This window comes from Sphaerodactylus townsendi, linkage group LG02 (assembly GCF_021028975.2).
Source record: "Sphaerodactylus townsendi isolate TG3544 linkage group LG02, MPM_Stown_v2.3, whole genome shotgun sequence".
NCBI lineage: Eukaryota > Metazoa > Chordata > Lepidosauria > Squamata > Sphaerodactylidae > Sphaerodactylus > Sphaerodactylus townsendi.
The window spans coordinates 74,378,078-74,397,518 of NC_059426.1; the positions used below are offsets into that span (position 1 = coordinate 74,378,078).

Below are 19,441 nucleotides of genomic sequence, written 5' to 3' on the forward strand. Positions count from 1 at the left end.
ATAATGTGGGGCCCCCTGAACCAAACTTCACCAAACTTGGGGGGTGTCATCAGGACAGTCTCTCTATGATACCCTGAAATGTTGGTGTAGATAGGTCAAAAATGAGCCTCCTGCAGGCACCCCCAGAAATGTGCCCAAGATTCTTAGTTTCTCTGTGAATTTGCTCCATGTCTCTCAATGGGAAATTTCTGGGGGTGCCTGAAGGGGGCTCATTTTTTGACCTATCCGCACCAAAATTTCAGAGTATCATAAAGAGACTATCCTGATAGGGCAACATTTATTAGAAACAAGGGCATGGGTTGTAACTTTTAAGTTTTGGAAACAATGGGGGAAGGAGTACCCCTTTGGGAGTCCATAATGTGGGGCCCCCTGAACCAAACTTCACCAAACTTGGGGAATATCATCAGGAGAGTCTCCTGGAGGTACCCTGAAATTTTGGTGTCACTAGCATTAAAAAATTTTTGGTGTGTTTCGGTGCTCTTGCACATGGAGGGTCCACAAAAAAAATTTTTTAAGCTAGTGACACCAAAATTTCAGGGTATCTTCAGGACACTTTGCTTATCATAACCCCCAAGTTTGGTTGAGGGGGGCCAAAGTTAGGATTAGGATCCATGAGGATCTATGCTTTTTGACCAGTTTTTGTGCCACTGTAGGGCCACGAAGCGTGGTATGTGTGGTTGTTTTGTGCAGACACGTGTCTAAGGACTTGTGCTGTGATGTGGTGGTGAGTTTGGGGTGGCCAAGTGAAAAAAACAGGCGGATCCGTGAGGATCTATGCTTTTTGACCATGTTTTTGTGCCACTGTGGGGCCACGAAGCGTGGTATGTGTGGTTGTTTTGTGCAGACACGTGTCTAAGGACTTGTGCTGTGATGTGGTGGTGAGTTTGGGGGTGGCCAAGTGAAAAAAAACAGGTGGATCCGTGAGGATCTATGCTTTTTGACCATGTTTTTGTGCCACTGTGGGGCCATGAAGCGTGGTATGTGTGGTTGTTTTGTGCAGACACGTGTCTAAGGACTTGTGCTGTGATGTGGTGGTGAGTTTGGGGTGACCAAGTGAAAAAAATCACACTGCTAGTATAGTATGCAATTGCTTGCATATGTGTATGTGTATTCCCCCCTTCCACTTTGTAAAATCAGTATACAATGCAAATAGTGAAAGCTTATATGGTAAATACATTTTTGCAATGCTGTAATTTATTTTTACTACCGGTTTAATCCTATTATATTAAAAAGACACCTTCAAGCTTTTTTTTTTTTAAAGCTCCTAAGCAATTTGTTTAGAAGCTATTCAACTAAACAAACTGGCTCCAGCGGTTGACTGCATGGGTATTCTTTTAGGTGGACTGGGAAGCAGGAATGGAAACGCTCCCTGCTCTGTGTGTATGTGTGTGCTTATTTGACTTGCTCTTGCCGGCCAGCAGCAGTACAAGGAGCGGTGAGTGCGTGCATGAAGTTTTTTTTAAGGTGGATCGAGAAGCAGGGAGGGAGGGAAAGCCTCCCGTGTGTTTGTGTGTGTGTTTAACTTGCTCATGCCGCCAGCAGCAGTACAAGGAGCGGTGAGTGCGTGCATGAAGTTTTTTTTAAGGTGGATCGAGAAGCAGGGAGGGAGGGAAAGCCTCCCGTGTGTGTGTTTGTGTTTGTGTGTGTGTTTAATTTGCTCGTGCCGGCCAGCAGCAGAAACTACGAGGGGTGAGTGCATGCATGAAGTTTTTTTTAAGGTGGATCGAGAAGCAGGGAGGGAGGGAAAGCCTCCCGTGTGTTTGTGTGTGTGTTTAACTTGCTCGTGCCGGCCAGCAGCAGTACAAGGAGCGGTGAGTGCGTGCATGAAGGTTTTTTTAAGGTGGATTGAGAAGCAGGGAGGGAGGGAAAGCCTCCCGTGTGTTTGTGTGTGTGTTTAACTTGCTCGTGCCGGCCAGCAGCAGAAACTACGAGGGGTTAGTGCGTGCATGAAGGTTTTTTTTCCCTCCCAGCACCTGGGAAGGATCACGCTGGCTCTGCTAGGGTCCTTGGACTGGGGGGAAGTTCGGAGGGGGGAAGTTTGAGGTTCTTTTGATGTGGGAGTGTGGCGCCAGCGGAGGGAGGGTGTTTTTTTTCTTTTTGCGATCCTTTCCGGCCACCGTAGGGAGGGTTTGTTTTCTTTTTTTTACCAGGCTCGGAGGCAGAGCAGCAGCACCTCCGAAACCATGGGTTTCGAAGAGAGCGAGTTTCTGGAAGCCTGGGGTCGGGAAAGCATGCCCGAAAATTTCCCGAAACTCACTGAGCTCGGCCGGAACGTGGTTCCGGCGGCTCCGGATCTCCAAGCTTAGAGGGGACGCGAAAAGCGGCACCCTCACGCATGGAGCTGCCTCTGGTTCGGCTCCTCCACTCAACCTTTCCTTCCAGCACTGCTCTGGAGGGACATGCCCACACTACCCTCCAACCTACAGGCCACGCGGAGCCACAGTATAAGGCTGAAAGAGCCGCATGCTGCTCCAGAGCCACAGGTTGCAGACCCCTACCTTAGGGAGTTCTGTTGTACCCTGAAAACTACAGTTTTGGGTAAATTCTCTTGCCAACGTATATTTTTGCCCATTGGACGTACTGGTTAGAGTGTCAGACTAGAAGCCAAAAACTTGCCAGCATAAAGAGAACATTACGGAATTTAAAATTTTATTAATATAGAATACAAGTAGGCCACAAAATTTACAGCTAAAAAATGGTACCCTTCCCATAAAAATCTGGGTAAAGATTAAAGTTAAAAAAATATAGTAAAGTAGCTGCAGGACAAGCTGGGAAGCCACCTCTGAAAATGCCCCACCTTCAGTTCCCACCCACCTCACCTCTGAAGGTAGGAATACAGAGGGCGGTGCTTAAGAAGCTGGGTTGCTTAACTGGCATGCTGGGATGTATAGAAAAAAGTGGTCCTTCAGGTACCCCAATACTAAGTCATTTAGAACCTTCAATTTAAAAACTAGCACTTTGAATTTCATCCAGAAACAAATACGTATATATTCCAAAGATCTGAAAATCAGAAATGTTCTTCCTCTGAATGTGAAGGTTTCATCTTAATGTGACATCACCATTATAACAAATACTGAGGGAATATAAATGTATCTAATCCTTTGTTATGCATCAGACACATGAGAATGGGTCTTGTGATATAAAACCATTCCTTTTTAACAAGAAACAATAAGATAATTAAAGGAATGTTCAGGCAGAAAGATTAGCAATACACATTTGTCATAAGTATAAAAACACATCACCAATTATTTGAAAAGTAAAATGCACCTACAGGGGAAAAAACAGCTCACAGAATGCTTATAAACACATAAAATGTTATGCAATAATATGTTTGAAAAGGGATATTTAAATACATGGTTTGTGTGGCCTTTATCTAAACTACACTAGGGCGTTTTCCCCACAGCCAATATATCCTGTGTTAAGGAAGTGAACCATCCCGGTTTGGCCATGACTTCCGCATGGCTTCTGAGTCTCACTCAGGCCCACCCCACGAGATTTGCCTTATCCCACGGCTTTCAAAAAACGATAAAATTGGCAGTTCTTTTGAAAAAGCCTGTGCCGATCTGTTCCCACGTAAATACTGCAAGAGACAGGCCGGTTTATTTTTCCGCTTCGCCGCCTGCTCTCCCCACCCCTTAGCTGCAGCCAATCAGAACATTGGAAAAACGGAATCTACGTAAACATATGCAAACTATGTAAATGAAGTAAACGTTCATGTGGAAAATGACAATAAACCAGGGGCTCGTGCATAATTCACTGCAGTTCTTCCTCCCAGCCTGAACGCGCTGATGGGCAGCCATGCGAAGGGAGAAACCGGGATAAAAACACCCTGGTATATATGATCCCAGGTCTATCCCAGAAAATTTTGTCTGTGGGGAAAACGCCTAGGTTTCTGGTTTCTTCTGCACTCCGTAATGACCTTAAAAGAGAAAAATCAATGCAGTATTCAAAAACTGAAGAGCAAATCAGGCAGGGGAAAAAAGTCAGTGATCTCTCAGAGGAATTCCTTAAGGAACAGTCAAAATATTTACTGGTGAGCCATTGATAAGAAGCTCACATAGATTCACACAGCCTTAGGTATGTGAGTAAATAACACCTGTCCCCTCCTGGCCTTGGGATCAGGTGCCACCACCATCATCATTATTTACTGGATATGTAATGCTGCTATGTTCTATAGAGTTTTAAGTTATGAATTTTAATTAATTATTGTGTATTATTGTTTAAGTTGTTTGTTGTACACCGCCCAGAGTCCTTTGGGGGTGGGAGGTTCACTATATAATAATAATAATAATAATAATAATAATAATAATAATAATAATAATAATAATAATAATAATAATAATAATGATGATGATGATGATGATGATGATGATGATAATGATAGCAGCAGCAGCAGCAACAACAACAACAACAACAAATGACTGCTCATAATTTTGCCATCATTCTTTGCGAAAACTTACCTTCTGAGCTCTGTGAAGCTCCTCTTTCAGGAACTCTGACCCCTTCTCACGGATCTCCACAGAGGAACTGCGCAAGCGGGAGACATTGAGTTGAGCCACGGACTGGTTGCCATCACCACTGCCACAGTCCTTGGCAGGAGGCTCTGGATGCTGCAGCTCCTGTTCTCTAATGACTGAGGCAAGTGGCTTCCACTGTCCCACTACCGGCTGCTTTTGGACCTCCTCAAACCGGGCCTGGCTGTAGAAGAAAACTGTTAGATCTGAATTTATAAGGAGAATATGGAAATATCTTCTCATTTTCTCCACTCTGAGTTGCATTCGACACCCATAGTATTGGTACTATGATTTCATCTCACAGCAACTTTAAACACCAGATTTTCCAAGATTACTTCAGAGATAGTTAAGGACTGTAGCGAGGCACACTGCAAGTGTGTACCCAACAGGGAAAGAAGACAGGTTAGAAACAGAAAGTTGTCCAGGTCAAAGAAGTTCTTTTGCTTAATGAACCAGCAGGATAGATTTCTCTCTTTATTTTTATTTATTTGTTTATTTATTGCAAAATCAGTCCTTTATTAATAAGCTTTTCATACAGCTGGAATATAATAAAGTGATATATATTCATGACGATACCACTATCCAATATTACTATTAAGAAAAAGTCAATAAAATTAATATTAAACTCTACTTCCAGTTACCTTCACCAATTTTCTTTGATCTTATATATAACTATCTATTAATAGCATTACATTTATAACATTACGCAGCCAACTACAATGTTATCATTCTTGTAATCTTGTACAATATAATCTACCATTCTTTCCACTCTAATTAGAAGGCCATGTCAAATGTGCATAAAATATAACCTGTCAGTTTAGCCAATCTTACAGACTCCCATGATTTTAACTTGCCATTCTTGCACCATTGGAATATTTGAAGTTTTCCCGTTCTTGGCCCAAATTATTCTTTCAGCAGTAGATAAGTATCTGAACAGGTCAGAATATCTCTTATATTTATTTGCATCTAAAATTACTAGCAAGTACATTTCAGGCTTCATTTCCATCTTACCACTAAAAATCTTTGATATTTCATAATGGATTTGTTGCCAAAAAAAACCCTCTGGCCTCATGATAGGTTTCTGATAGGGCTGCCAACTTCAGGTTGAGAAATTCCAAGAGATCTGTAGATGAAGTATGGCTTTTGAGAAGGGAAGGAGCTTCAGCAGTGTGTAATAACACAGAGTATCCCCTCCAAAGCAGCCATTTTTCCCCGAGGTACTTTGGATTTTCGAAGCTGAGTTCTGTAAGACTCTCTGTAGCCTGGATATCAGTTGTAATTCTGGAAGATCTCCAGGCCCAACATGGAGGTTGGCAATCCTAGTTTCTGAACACATAACCCATTTTTAACTGATCCCTGAATTTAGAGGTTTTAGGAATATACTTCCTCAAAGAAAGGGACAGTGCATAGGAGTTGTACAGATTAGACTAACATTAAAACTTTCCTGCTATACATGAGATATTTTAATAACAAAAAGAGAGGCCCTTGAAAAACAGAATATTGTACGACTATTCTTCCCCAGCAGCACCACTAGGTGGCTTCACAACAGGCATTGATCATAGACAGATCTGTGTAGCTTCAGCAAGATTACTGGATCATGTGTCTTTCAACCAAGCCCTGGGAAATAAGCCTCTCCTCCAACCATGCCCTACGAGACTGTTCCCAAAGTACAGAGGCAGAGCGAGGGGAAACTGTGCCTGGGGTGCGTGCGCGCCCTATGCCCCTGCCGCAGCGTTTCCCGCCCCGCCTCAGAACGCCCCCGCAATGGCCTGGCCACGCCTCCACCACTGCTCCATCTGTGGCGCCGCACACCCCTCCCTGCCCCATCGGCGCTATACCACTGCCATACTAGTACCATGTCCCACTCCATTTGATTTGTCTCACACTCATTACTCAGAAATTAACTTCCAAGGGTACAGAAGAAATCACTCCATCAAAATGAAAAAGTCAAATTCCATTTCAGTCTGAATTTTACCCTACATAGCATACATAAACAAAATACATGTGCACCCAACAGTCACAGTTTTGCTAGATGTACATGGTCTCTCTCAGGACTGGCTGTCAGTACCAACCCAGTATTATTTCTCATTTCATAAGTTGTGTCCAAGAATCAGCAGCTGCAAACTGAAAGGCCCCTTCCGCACATGCAGAATAATGCACTTTCAATCCACTTTCACAATTGTTTGCAAGTGGATTTTGCTATTCTGCACAACTGCAAAGTGCGCTGAAAGTCAACTGAAAGTGCATTATTCTGCATGTGTGTGTTTGGGGCCTTAGTAGTCCATTGCCTGGGATTAATATCTCAGCTGCCTAGCAAACAGGACAGCTTGGGCTTCAGATATACTTCTCTGCATATTTATAATAAAGCCTTTTTGCTCTTGTTGAGTAAATATGCATTGGACTGGGCTGCATGAAATTATTCCAGCAGGATGGGGCCCGAAGATCACAAGGAGTCCATGGAAAAAATGTTTCAGACATCCACAGGCAAAACTAGCTAGTGTTTCACATCCCAAAACTGGGAAGAATTGCTGTTCTCTCCTCACAGTAAAGCAAAGCCCTTTAATGCCTCAACTATAACATAATCACTGAAAAGTCAGCCCAAGTTAGCACAAAAGCAGAGGGGAGGATACAGCTTTGTCTGGAATTGTACCACCACTTGCAGGGGTCTATATGTCTGAATGCTGCTCCATACAAAAATATACCCCTCCACACAGAAAACTTGAATGGCAAGGGTTGTCACCTTGCCTTCTCCTTGATATGCCATTTTCCCGTGTGGGGGAACATTCAGACACATGATGCACACCTGCAGTCTGTGGTGCAACTCCAGGAGAAGGTTTACCACCCCAGCCCCCTATTTTTGAGAACCTGGCTTGACAGCTTCAGCAGAGTCATGGAAAGAAAAGACTGGATGGAAGGGGAAAACAAATATACCGAAAAAATATGGTTGAGAAAGCACAAAAGACAGGGAAGCCCCACATAACTCTAAAAATTACATGAGTTGATAAACAGCAAACCCGAATCCTACTTTTTTAAAAAAGAAGAAGACCATGTGGTATATAGATATGGGGAAGGAGAGAAACAGATGTTTAACACATGTCCTTTGCCTGGCTTTTGAGAGGCAGATAAAAGGCTGTCAAAATACCAAAGTAAATTTCAAGTGGGGGTAGCAGAGTTTGGACATGCAAAAGCTGGCCTTGCTTCTATCAATTCCCAAAGAATACACTTGTCCCATTCTGGGTGTGTATTTTGTGCATAGATAACAATAACAATCTTTTGTCTAAATAAGGAAAAAGAAAAATGAGCAATGAACCAAAGAGGCCGGGATGGAATGCTGAACTTGGCTAGAGAGATCTAAACTGAGATTCTGTCTTGGATGGCAACCTCTCTCAGCCTCAGATTTCCAAGTACAGAAGAGACATAACCCTGGTCTCTTTCACATGATTCATGTTCAGGCAACTGTGAGCAAGGCTGTAAAGCTCTTTATTTGTTAAAAGGGTTGCATGAATAATTAACAGAAATACACTTATTGCAAAGAAAATAGTCAGCAGCAGGGGGGAGAGGAAAAATCCCACAGGAAAGAGAACTGAAGAGCAAGAAGAGGGGATGGTTGAGATCCAGAGAACCAGATGGACAGTAAGCTGCTGTGTTACCAACTTGAAGCAAGCCATTCATTAGCTACCTATAGGAAAGCTCAGGCTGCACTTTCAGCCTCGGACAGTAGATGGACCAAAGAGGCATGGTGCGGACTACACAGTAGCAAGCACATAAAACCAATACTGTGTGTGTACATCTGAAGTGTGATATATACACACACACTTCTGTACATGCTACACACACACAAACAGCAAGCAGCAGAGTATCTATATGGCTTAGCTTTAATGGCCTAAAGTCTTTTTAAGAAGTTCAATTCACTGAAGCAGATGTTAAGTCTGAGAAGACATGAAGCAGAAGTGGGAGATATGAACTTGTAGATATAATTGTCATTTAACAGGAAGAAGAGTAATCAGCTAGAAAAGAAAGTCAACAAAGAACCAGTTTGGGGCGGGGGGGGGGGGGGGAATAAGTTTATGATATATAATTGTTGCTTTACAAATCCCATTTCCATTCCAGGTAAAACAGCACCAAGGCAGCCAAAGTATATGAGAAGTGACTAGATGGAAGATGACCAAATCACACTAAAAATTACTTTGTAGCTTGGAGTCTATTAGTAAAAGTGAAAAAGTGAACATTACATCTAACATACAGATGTATGTTAACCCTACACATCAGCACTTTGGCACACAATCACATATAACAGGGCCAATAGAGCAGAATCATGCTTTCTTTTCCTGCAGCCCTCTCCCTTTTCCAGAGCAAATTCCTACTTCCATCTTCATCACAGTTAATGGGACACATCACCAGCATCATTAACCACAAGAAGCTAGTGGGCACACCCACCCACCTACCCACCCCCCACTTAATAAAGATTCAATACTAGACTATGTTAAGAACACTCTTTAGTAGGCAACCTGCAGCCTGCAGCCCAATATGTTAGATGCCAAACATTAACAGAGGTAGTATGTTGATTCCCCGGGCTATAGGGTCAAACCATTCTGCAGTCACTCCACTGGTTAGTGATCTGCAACTGGGTTTAATTCAAGATATTTGATTGTCACCTTCAAAGCCTGAAGTCAGGAAGGCTTCCAAACTCATATGAAACGTACACAGCATTACCGTTTATTATTCTTATTTTTATGAAGGGATTAGAACTGTAGTAGAATGGGACAGTCCAGTAGGTCACCTTTATATGGAGTAGGATTGTAGTCTATAGTAATATTTATTTTAAATATTATCCTGCTGTTTCTGCATTGTCTTCCACCTTTGTAACTTTATTTACTATATTATCTGCAGAATACCTTGCCTTAAGCACTTTGCTGCTTAGATGGTGCTTTAATTCTGATCTGTAGCATTGTTCACTGGATGCCTTATGCTGCAGGAATACTATTTATTCTGTAACCTGCCTTGAGTCTCTGCAAAAAGTGGATTATAGCTAAACAAATATATTGAGGAATCATTACAACATCTAGCAAAGGTGAATAGAATCAGGAAAAAAGGAACATATCTACAAATTGTGCTTCTGTGGTCTTAGATTGCTCCCAGTTTGTATGTGTGTGCGGGGGGGGGGGGGGGATGCTGAGGCTGAGAGGAAGCAGTAGCAGGTCAAAGGCCACCTTTTGAGTGGAGATTTCACGTGATACATCAACACTCTGAGGCCACAAAGGTTGTAACTCTTTATGAGTGCACTGTAAGATTCTCACATACTTGGATTCTTTTGCAGAGATGGAAGGGCTGTGGCTCGCTGACAGAGCAGCTGCTTTGAATGCAGTCAGGCCCCTTCCGCATGGACGGTCCCAGAACCGGCTGGGACGACGGCACCGCAGAGCGCCGTCGCTTCGCCTAATTCTTCCCCTGTCCCTCGCCCCATATCGCCTGCAGGCCTTACTGGCCTCCTCAGAGACTTCGCTTCATCGCTGCCCTCCGACCTCCAGGGGTCGGAGGACAGCGAGGGAGGGCCTTCGGAGGCCAGCAGGGCGACGACGGCGACAAGGTGAGTGGGGAAGGACGGGGACAATAGCCCATTCCTGGCGGTGCCATTCGCACCGCGCCGCCAGGAATGCGCTGTATTCCAAAAACCTCCCTCCAGGAGGGAGGTTTTTGGAGGTTGCCTGAGGCCGCCCTGAGGGAGGGGGAAGGGAGCCAGGTCGGCGCTGCTGCGATTTGGCAGCGCCGCCTGTGCGAACGGCTCCCTGGGGACGGCGTTTTTGCCGTCCCCAGGCCGTCGTTATTGGCACGTGCGGAAAGGGCCACAGTCTAAGGTGTAATCCCTGGAATATCCAGCTCAAAGGAACAGGTAGCAGGTGACTTGAAAAACTCCACCTGAGGCCTTGAAGGGCCAATGCCAATCAGAGCAGACAACAGTGACCTTGATAGACCAATGGTTTGAGTCAGTGGGAAGCCGCTTTGTGTGAAGGGGCAACCTTAGTCTGGGTGAAAGCTAAGGAGGACCATCTTTTAGCAACACCATCTGGCCAGCCTGGTTAAATACATCACTGACATTTCATCTGGCTTCCCATGGGCATAAAGGCTGGGGGGGGGGGGGGGATGAAACACCATCTATATGGTTCCTGGGTTTTTTATTGCTAATTAGTTGTTTTGTGTTATGTTTTTCAGCTGTTTTTATTACTGTTGTCCACCGCCCTGAGCCCCTAGGGGGAGGGCGGTTTAGAAATTCAATAAAATAAATAAAATATCCTCCTATCCTAGGCCTTAAAAACTAACCATTTGTATTTCAGTTTAGGCTTCTGTGGACTAAACTAGCTCCTATAAGCCTATAGTAGAATAAAAAAATATTAGTTTTTAACATGCCGCATGACTCCCAAATGCATTTGCTATAACAGACATACAAGTACACCATTTTGGAATTTGTTGACTTTTTTTGTAAAGCCCATTTGACAAATTAAATAGTAGAAACTGTGAGAAATCTCCATATAAGGACATTAAGTACTTTCTAATAACAACTGGAGTGACAAGTTCCTCAAACTAATAGACTTTCTCTTCTCTTCCTCCCATCCCAACCTATGTTTCATCTCCAGCGAGCATTTTGATATAACAGCTTTCTATGTTGCTCTCACCTTTGGCTAACTCAACCTTAAAAGCAAAACTAGCTGACCACTGCCAATAAGCCCATTTGTGCTCTGTCTCTCTCTGCAAATTAAATAAAATTGGAAACTGTTGAAAACACAGCTAAAGAAAGAAGATCAGGGGAGAATGACCAAGAAATAAACATCAAGTTTGCCAGGATGTGCAAAACTAATAACACTGAGTAAGACTAATCCAAAAATAAATAGAAGTTGGATATTTGGAAAGCAGTGTTTTTGATCAGAGGTAAAGATGGTACGAATCTAGACACAACTTGATTGCATTGCAACAGCATTTGGAGCTGAATTCAAAGACCCATTTCTCACTGAGGTTGTACGCTGCAGGTGGGAGCACACAAAACTGAGTTTCTTTATACTCCCCCTCCTCAAAAATAATTACATAGAAACTTTGCATAAGTGGGAAAAGGCTAGAATCTTTTTTCATGACATGCCAGTTTTCCACGTGAATGGAATCTCCCCTTCACCCTGTTGGTATGGAGGCATATTCAGTCAGGTGCCATGAAGTGATCCACTCCAGGCACACTTTCTGAGAACCAGGACAAAGAACCACCATTGTCTTCTAAACAAGAAAAGCAGTGGTTCTTTGGTTGGGTAGCATCAAATACACCTTGCACATTATAACTTCCCATTCATCTCTTGATTGCTTGAATACCTGTGATGACGGGCAGAAGTATCAATTGAGATGACCCAAGGCATTATAAAAAGAATGCCTCTCTTCCACCTTTGATTAACAGAGGTATACTAAAACAGAACTGGAAGCTAACAAACACATCTATTCATAAGGGAGGAAAACATACAGTAAATGATCAGCTCAAGCATAATTGGGGATAAGGAATCCCAAACCTTATGCGGTGCTATGAATGAATCTGTCCAGGAGCATAGTTCAACACCCAGTCTGAACTGAGTAAAGAAAGACTTTGGTACAGATCAGAACATTATTAGGAAACTGTGTTTCAATAGGAAATTCAGGAAACTTAACTGCATCTCAGTTTGCAAAACTAAACAATGCCAATACACACCCCCTGGGACCGTTTGCATTGACGGTCCCGGGAGGGTGGAAGGCGGCAGCGCAACCTTAGCACAGGCTGCACCGGCGCTGAACGCTTACCTCATCTCCTGGATTACAGCTCGTCACAGAGGCCAGGGGACACCCCCCCACACACAGGCTGGAGCAATGGCTCTGGAGTCGCAGACCAGGGGGGCGTGTCCCCTGGCCTCTGTGACGAGCCGGAAGCCAGGAGACGAGGTAAGTGTTCAGGGACGGTGTGGGGGAAATGGTGCCTTCCAGCCGCTACCGTTCACCCAGCAGTGGTTGGAAGACACTGCTTCCAAAAAACCTTGCTCAGGGAGCAAGGTTTGGAAGCAGCATCTTCACACCACTTGGGGCCGTGCAAACCCCTCCCCAGGGACGCTGTTTTTAGCGTCCCTGGGGCACTCTTTACCACCCGTGCAGAAAGGGACAAATGATACAGATTCTTTGGGACAAATGATACAGATTCTTCTGCCCAGGTATTTCTCTACTGACATCAGTCTTCCACTAGATCTAACCCTGATCAACAATTAGGATCTTCTGAACTATGACTGACAGAGCTGAAAGTTTTGCCCATATTGACAGGCTAACATATTTTAATAACACTTAAGCCAGAGATTGGAAATTAAACCAAGGAGTAGCTTCACTTAAAGTTTTGCAGTCTTTCAGTTCCAGCAACCTAACATTTACATAATATCTGGCAAGGTTGGCAGACTACAGGTAAATGGCCTATAGACATATTTCAAATCAGGCTTTTAATATTTTATAACCTTTCTTTGTTTAATATTTTATGACTGTTCTTTGTGTTTGTCATGCCACTTGGTAAGTACAGAACCAAAGTGAGAAAATCAGATTTCTGCTTTCTGTCCCTGTGGCAGAGAACCCTTTGTGAGTCAACTCCTAATTCAGGGCTCAAGTTGCCAAGACTGGCTGCCACTCCGCATTCTATACATCATGTCTAAGAGACTTCAGGCAAGGTAATAAATGATCCAAAAGAGGCAAAAAAAACCCCTTAAAGCTTGATTTGGCCCTGAAACAAGCCCCTTATAGCTTACCAAGGTACAAAAACAAAACCAGCAGGATCACTTATTCAAAAAGAAATCAGAATAGCTGAACAACAACCTCCTTAACCTAGATTAAGAAGGCCGCACTCCGCTGCAGCTTCCTTGACTGCACTGCCAGGTACCAATCACTTGCTAGAGCTTGGAAATGGATAGCTCATGTGGAAAGTTTCCCCTTACAGGAAATTCACTGCCTTTAGTATATGCATATTTCCATTCTCACAAATGGAAATCAGGAGTTGCATTGCAAATATGCAGAGGATGGACTTTTCTTGGCAGCAGATCTGTCTAACCAATGTGGCAAAAGTAGAACACAAGGTCACTGGCTGCCTCTTTCAAGTTAAGGGGTAAAATCTGAGATGTTCCTCAAGAGTTACAAAAAAACAACCTACCACTAAGAATTGTATTATTTACATTTAGCTTTATTTCTAGTCACTTGTTCATGAGAACTATTTGCACGGTAAACACAAAAGTGCAACTTCCACAGTGAGATAGAACCTCTTTACGCAACTAGGAGCAGTCTTAGTGATAATGTGAAGAAATGCTGCCTTGCCTTCAGAAATGCATTTTCCCTTCTTTCCCTCTCTTCTTTCAATCCTTCTTCTTTTCCCTCCCTGCTTTTCTACCTTCCCTTACTTAGCATATTCATTTCTTCTTTTCTTTCTAGAGCAACCCTAAAGAGACATACAAAATTAATTAAACAAAATGGAAAGGTATATAATTTAAATAAAATAAATTGAAAGTTGCCAACTACAGTGCCAACCAGTCTTGAATCCATGAGGAAGACAATTCAATGCCACAGGGCACGAGCTATAGCCCAAGAGTCATTTCTCTTCTGCCCAAGGGCTCATGCCTCCAGCCATGTTCAAACTTATACAGAAAGGGGGGGGGGGTACATCTTGGAAATTTTGCAGCTGGCAGCCATGATGTTCCTCATATTCTGCCCTCCTGCTCCTTTAGTCTTCTTCAAAGATTCCCTTATCCTCTGGAAGAGTAGAGCACCAATAAAATATATGATGGTGCAAAAACACATGCCGTGCAGTGGTGGCAATGTTCAGAAGCTTTTCCATTGATGTGAGAACTCTCCTCTAATTTGTCACATGCTGTTTCTGCCCTGGGAAGCTGAAAACTTTCCATATGTTCTGCATCCAGAAAAAAAATCAATTATCTGCCACCAGCACCCATATATTCTCCAAACCTTCCTCAATATAGAGCTCACCGGGAAACTGCTTGAAGCAACAAATAATTACCAACTGGAAAAAAAAAGTCATGATCAAAATGAAAACAAAAAAGGTTTTTAGACTTTGGGGTTTTACATTAACTTTTTCAGTGAAATAGTACTCAGGGAGAATATGCAGGTTTGCATTTTTGTGTTGTTAGTCTACGGACTCCAGGTTGTCCAGATCTAGTTAAAGAAACCAGAAGGAAACATAACAGTTCTTTGCAAAGGGATGTGTTAGCCAGATTTTCTTTCTTTCTTTTAAAAAATTACATTCTGCCACAAAAGAAGAAAAATGTGCAGGGTCTGCACTTTTACCAGCAGGCCCTGTCGATTTCCTGTGGAGTCAATTTGACAGGGCTGTTTCCTGTATGAAATGCCTGTGGGTCTCTTTCAGCAGAATTCTGTGAGGAATCCACAGAACAAATAATGCTTCAGTCTCATCATTTCCCCAGAAATCACCCTTGAATTCACATCAGCAATGTGGGGTCAAGGAAAGAAACATTCACAGTGATTCAAAAAAACAAACCTATCCTCACCATTTTGCTAGCATTCACACCTGGAGCATCTGATGAAATCAACAGAGCAGCTCTCCTTTTTCTCATTTACCTGCAGAGACAGTTATTTGCTGAGGCAGAATTATCACCTTTCTTATATGAAGTTCTCAACATTAACTGAAGCCCTCTGAATAGAGAATGTATTACAATAGCAAAAGTGTTTTAGTAGAATGCTTCCCAGTGACATATATAGAAATTATTTAAGATCAGATTGATTTTTGCCTGTCAGCAATTTTGTTTGATTCTTTAAGTGTACAATGACACATTCAGGTTAATCAAATCAGTAGTCTTTCCCATTGGTTTGAACTGAAAACACAGTGATGCAAGGTAACCCCCCACCCTGCTGCCTTTTCTAATTGTATACATTACCCATAGAAGCTTTCTTCCCAAATTTCAGATAAATAAGAAAAAGAATCCTTAATCTAGACACAAAAGAAAATATCCCCCACCCCCGGAAAGGCGCTTTGGCCCGGTCACTGCCTGGGTGGTGCCACCCCTCCTGCTATCTTTTAGAAGCCCACCCTCCAGCCCCTGGGTAGGCTGCTCTGAAGCGCCACTTCCCAGGCATTCTGTTCCACTTCCCCAGGCCACTTCCCCTTCTTGCCCACTTGGCCAAAGGGGGGCGGGTAGTACTCAGGAAGGGGCGGCCCCCACTGAGACCTCCCGAGAGCCACCCCCACTGTTCTTTCCATTGGAGAGGAGGTGGCGGCAGGGACATGACTTGCTACCCCTTTCCTGGCCTGGCTGAGCATCGCAGCCACCTGGAGGCTTCACCAGAAAAGCGGCCTCAACACACAGGAGCCAACCTCTGGGGACACCGGAGAAGCAGGGGGTTTCCTGCCTCCCATTCCTTGAGGGGTTTGGGGTTCCCAGAGCCAGTGGCTCCACCTGGGAACGGAGAGCCTGAGCCCGCAGCACCAACTGCAGCAGGCGGAGGCAGGCGCGTGGCCCCGGCACAGGTGGCAAGAGCAGGCCAGGGTGGTGGAGGACCCCTGCACCTGTGCCGAGGCTGCAGCCCTGCCCCTTGTGACACCAGGTGCGGCCTGCACTTTGCTCTCAGAGGTGGCCATGGGCTGTGGGAGGCCTCGCTCGGGCTCTCAGTGCTGCTGCTGCTCTTAGTGGTGGCAGGTACAGAGAGGGCACAGCCAGGTGAGGGGTTGGGGCTGAGTTAGTGCATGGACCCTGGAAGAAGTAGGAGGGGTGTGGGGGATGATCTTCCGCCCCCCACGTGACCAAACAGCGGTTGCCCAGGGACATATGTCCCCGTGGGCAGTATGCCCCTGCTGGAACCCCTGCAGGGTTGTTGGGAGGTATTCAAATCAAATTAAAGTTTGATTTAAACTTTATAAAATCAAATTCGCAAGTGTGTTATCACCACAGCACCATATCATTTTCATACACACTGCAGCAAATAACTGCACAGAATTAGTCACATATAATTGTACAACTTATTTTTAAGGGTTTGGTTATTGTATCTACAATATATACAGAAACAATTATTTCTTTTTCTAATGCTGCAAACTGTTTTACATACAAACCTTTATAATACATATTTTAAGGAGTAAAAATCCTCTCTAACAGAGAAAATATGTTACTATAGGGTTTTTTCAGTAATCCCTGAGATTTCTATGGGAAAAATTGGGTAGGGGCTCAGAAAAAAAATTACAGAAAAAGACACTGGGTTTGTTTTTTCCTCTTAGACATTCACATCTTTATTCATAGCTGGTTCAGAACTAGCAAATTTATTTCTGAAGTGGGCTCTTCGCAATCAAAGTTCACGCAATCATACATTTGTCATCCTTAAGCTTTCTCCACATTCATTGTTGCCTGACAGATGACTGTCAGCCCTTTAAGAAAAGTACACATGCCACAGCAGATCATAGGAATGCTGAAGATGAGGTCAGTCTCCTAGTTCTCAGGGACATATATTCAGGAAGCGGACTTAGACCAAGTCAGACATGGGTCTCCTGAGGTCACTATTGTTCACTCTGACCCGTGGTAGCTCTCCAGCATCTCAGGATGAAATCACTTGTGTCACCTATTTCTTGATCTTAACTCAAGATGTTGGGGACTGAATCCAGAGACTGCTGCATGCAAACCAGATGCTTTACCAATGAGTCATAACCCCCTCACACCTCATCCACAGCTGAAATGAAACCCAAGTACATACAACAAACACATTTTGTCTCTACTCATGCACTGGGATCCTTGCATTTCCCATCTCTCAATTTTCTCCCTCCTCCCCACTGTTGAGAATCAGAGTGCAAGCTTCTTGGAATGGATACCAAGAATTTCTCCACATTTTTCTGTTACTGTTCTTATGATGATTTTCTCTCAATGCTTAATACAGCTGCAGCTCACTGTAGTTTAAGTTAATGTTTCCCATCCTTTCCTTGGAGTCCCCAAATGAACAGCTGCTCACGCTACAATTCAGACAAAGACCTACTTGGATGCACATTTTTTCTCTGCTACATGGTCACCTCTAGAAATTGGGGATAATAGGAGCAGCCCACCTCACAGGGTTGTTGGGAGGTCTCCTGGTAAACCAGACTGTTAATACTGACTTGCTAATGGCATCCTGCTACTAGAAGGCAAACACTTCCACAGCAGTTCGTTTTTTTCAACCTTGTGCTGAGTCCTTCCTCTCCCCAAAATTTGTCCAGCAGCATCAGAAGCTCCGGAGAAAGTTTGTGGATTAGGCTGCGGCGTGAGGTAAAGGCGGCGGGTGGACAGGGACAGAAGAGACAAGGCATGCGAAGGAAAGATCTCAGGCCCGGGGGAAAGCAGGGACGTCACGCCAGTCAGCCAGCCCGGGCGTCTGCAACTCCGCTGTCATTGCTCTGCGGCATTCCCAGGCGCACTTATGGGCAGCAGCAGCGCTCGCTAAAGTTAAACGGAACCGAGCAGGCAACTGTGCACAGGATCGAACTACAAGAGAAGAAGATTTCCCCGCAAAAGCGAAAAAGGACAAAAGACAGGAAAGTCACAGTCACACACACACACACACACACACACACACACCCGGAGGGAACTTCATTCCCGAGAACGACCTACCCCCACATACTGGCTCCGCTGCGGTTCCAAGGATGTAGCCCAGAGAGACCCGGGCAAGCCCTTAAAGAGAGGACGGTTCAGCCATCGGTCTCCCACAGGCAGGGTTTGAAAGCGACAGCCCACCTCGCTGCTCCTTTCCTCCCCGGCTCCGCTGCGGCCGTCTCTGGGAAGGCTCCCGGCCAGCTGCTCATCCCCCCCTCCGCAGCTGGAGGGGAAAGAGCCGGGGGAATCACGTGACCTCTCGGAAGCCTCTCCTCCTCCAACCCCCCCCCCCCCCGTCTCAAGGATGCACGTGCACACCCGGTTCGGCCAGGAGTCACGTGACGTCCCATTCACTTCAATTTTGCGCCCGCGGGGGGCGGCGGAGGCGGGGAGTGGTGGTTTCTGCGGCCTCGGAGATGCTGGGCGGCGCATCTCGCCTTCTCAGCCAGGCCCGTTCTTCTGTGCCCGCGCACGCTCCGACCGTGCATCCTCTAGTTCTCCTTCAGGGTGCTCGGTGCCCATGTCACCTTGTGCAACCGAGGCTGGAGAAACTCGAGGAACAGATGCGGCACTCTAGTCAGTAGGAGTCAGAATCAGATATCCAGTACATTCCTTTCCCGCCCTTTACCCAAGGAAGACATACCTGGATATCTTGTCTGCATTTGAATCTTACAAAGGCCCTCCTAAGTAGTTCAGACTGAAAGACAATGACTGACTGACCTTTTACCTTTATGACTGGGGATCTGAACCGGAGGATAATCCATTACACTGCAGGGCCCAGGCATAGTTTCTCTGGGCTGGGTTCAAACTTGAAGCACAGAACTATTCTCTATGCTTGCAATTTCCTCTGGAAAAGAAAGCATTTCTCTATTATTTTTGGAATGTTGAAGCAGACCATATAATAAGAATGAATTTGGAACCTCTGTTTTCCTCCCCATTCTTATTTTCTGCTTCTGTGCAGCTGAAACCCTATTAAACCATTGGATTGGCTTTTGATATACATGGAGTTTCATCCAGGGCTTGTCAAATAAATGTTTTAGGTGTTAGGTCTAACCTTCAAGAATGGGGGTGAACAATTCGACCCTATGCATGTTTACTGAGAAGGAAGCTCCACGTAAATAAATGGGATTTACTCCCAAGTAGGCAAACATTAATTTAATATTGAACAGAAGCAGTCTTCAAAAACCCATTCTGAATTATATCTAGGGCTGATTCCGCATGGGCCAAAAACAGCGGTGTGAAAATGGTGTGAAAACAGTATAAACCCTTTTACACCATTTTAAACCCTTTTACACCATTTTCATACCATTTTCACACTGCTGTTTT

At 44.4% G+C, this 19,441-nt stretch overlaps 1 protein-coding gene across 9 annotated transcripts in view; it reads right to left on the minus strand.

Moving 5' to 3' along the window:
- Positions 1–18,384, minus strand: part of RAB3IL1 (RAB3A interacting protein like 1) — a 41,977-nt gene extending 23,593 nt beyond the window's left edge. For 3 of the 9 annotated variants that reach the window (XR_007243575.1, XM_048485485.1, XM_048485490.1), the window contains exons 1-2: positions 18,134–18,384; positions 4,461–4,698 (exon numbers count right to left, since the gene is read on the minus strand). Coding sequence is in view for 8 of the 9 variants with exons in the window: in XM_048485485.1 (XP_048341442.1) it covers positions 4,461–4,698; positions 18,134–18,141 (246 nt within the window). In the remaining variant the exon portion in view is untranslated. The remainder of the gene's footprint in view (positions 1–4,460; positions 4,699–18,133) is intronic. The other 6 variants (XM_048485492.1, XM_048485486.1, XM_048485484.1 and 3 more) reach the window with 4 other exon arrangements.
- Between the last annotated feature and the right edge of the window lie 1,057 nt (positions 18,385–19,441).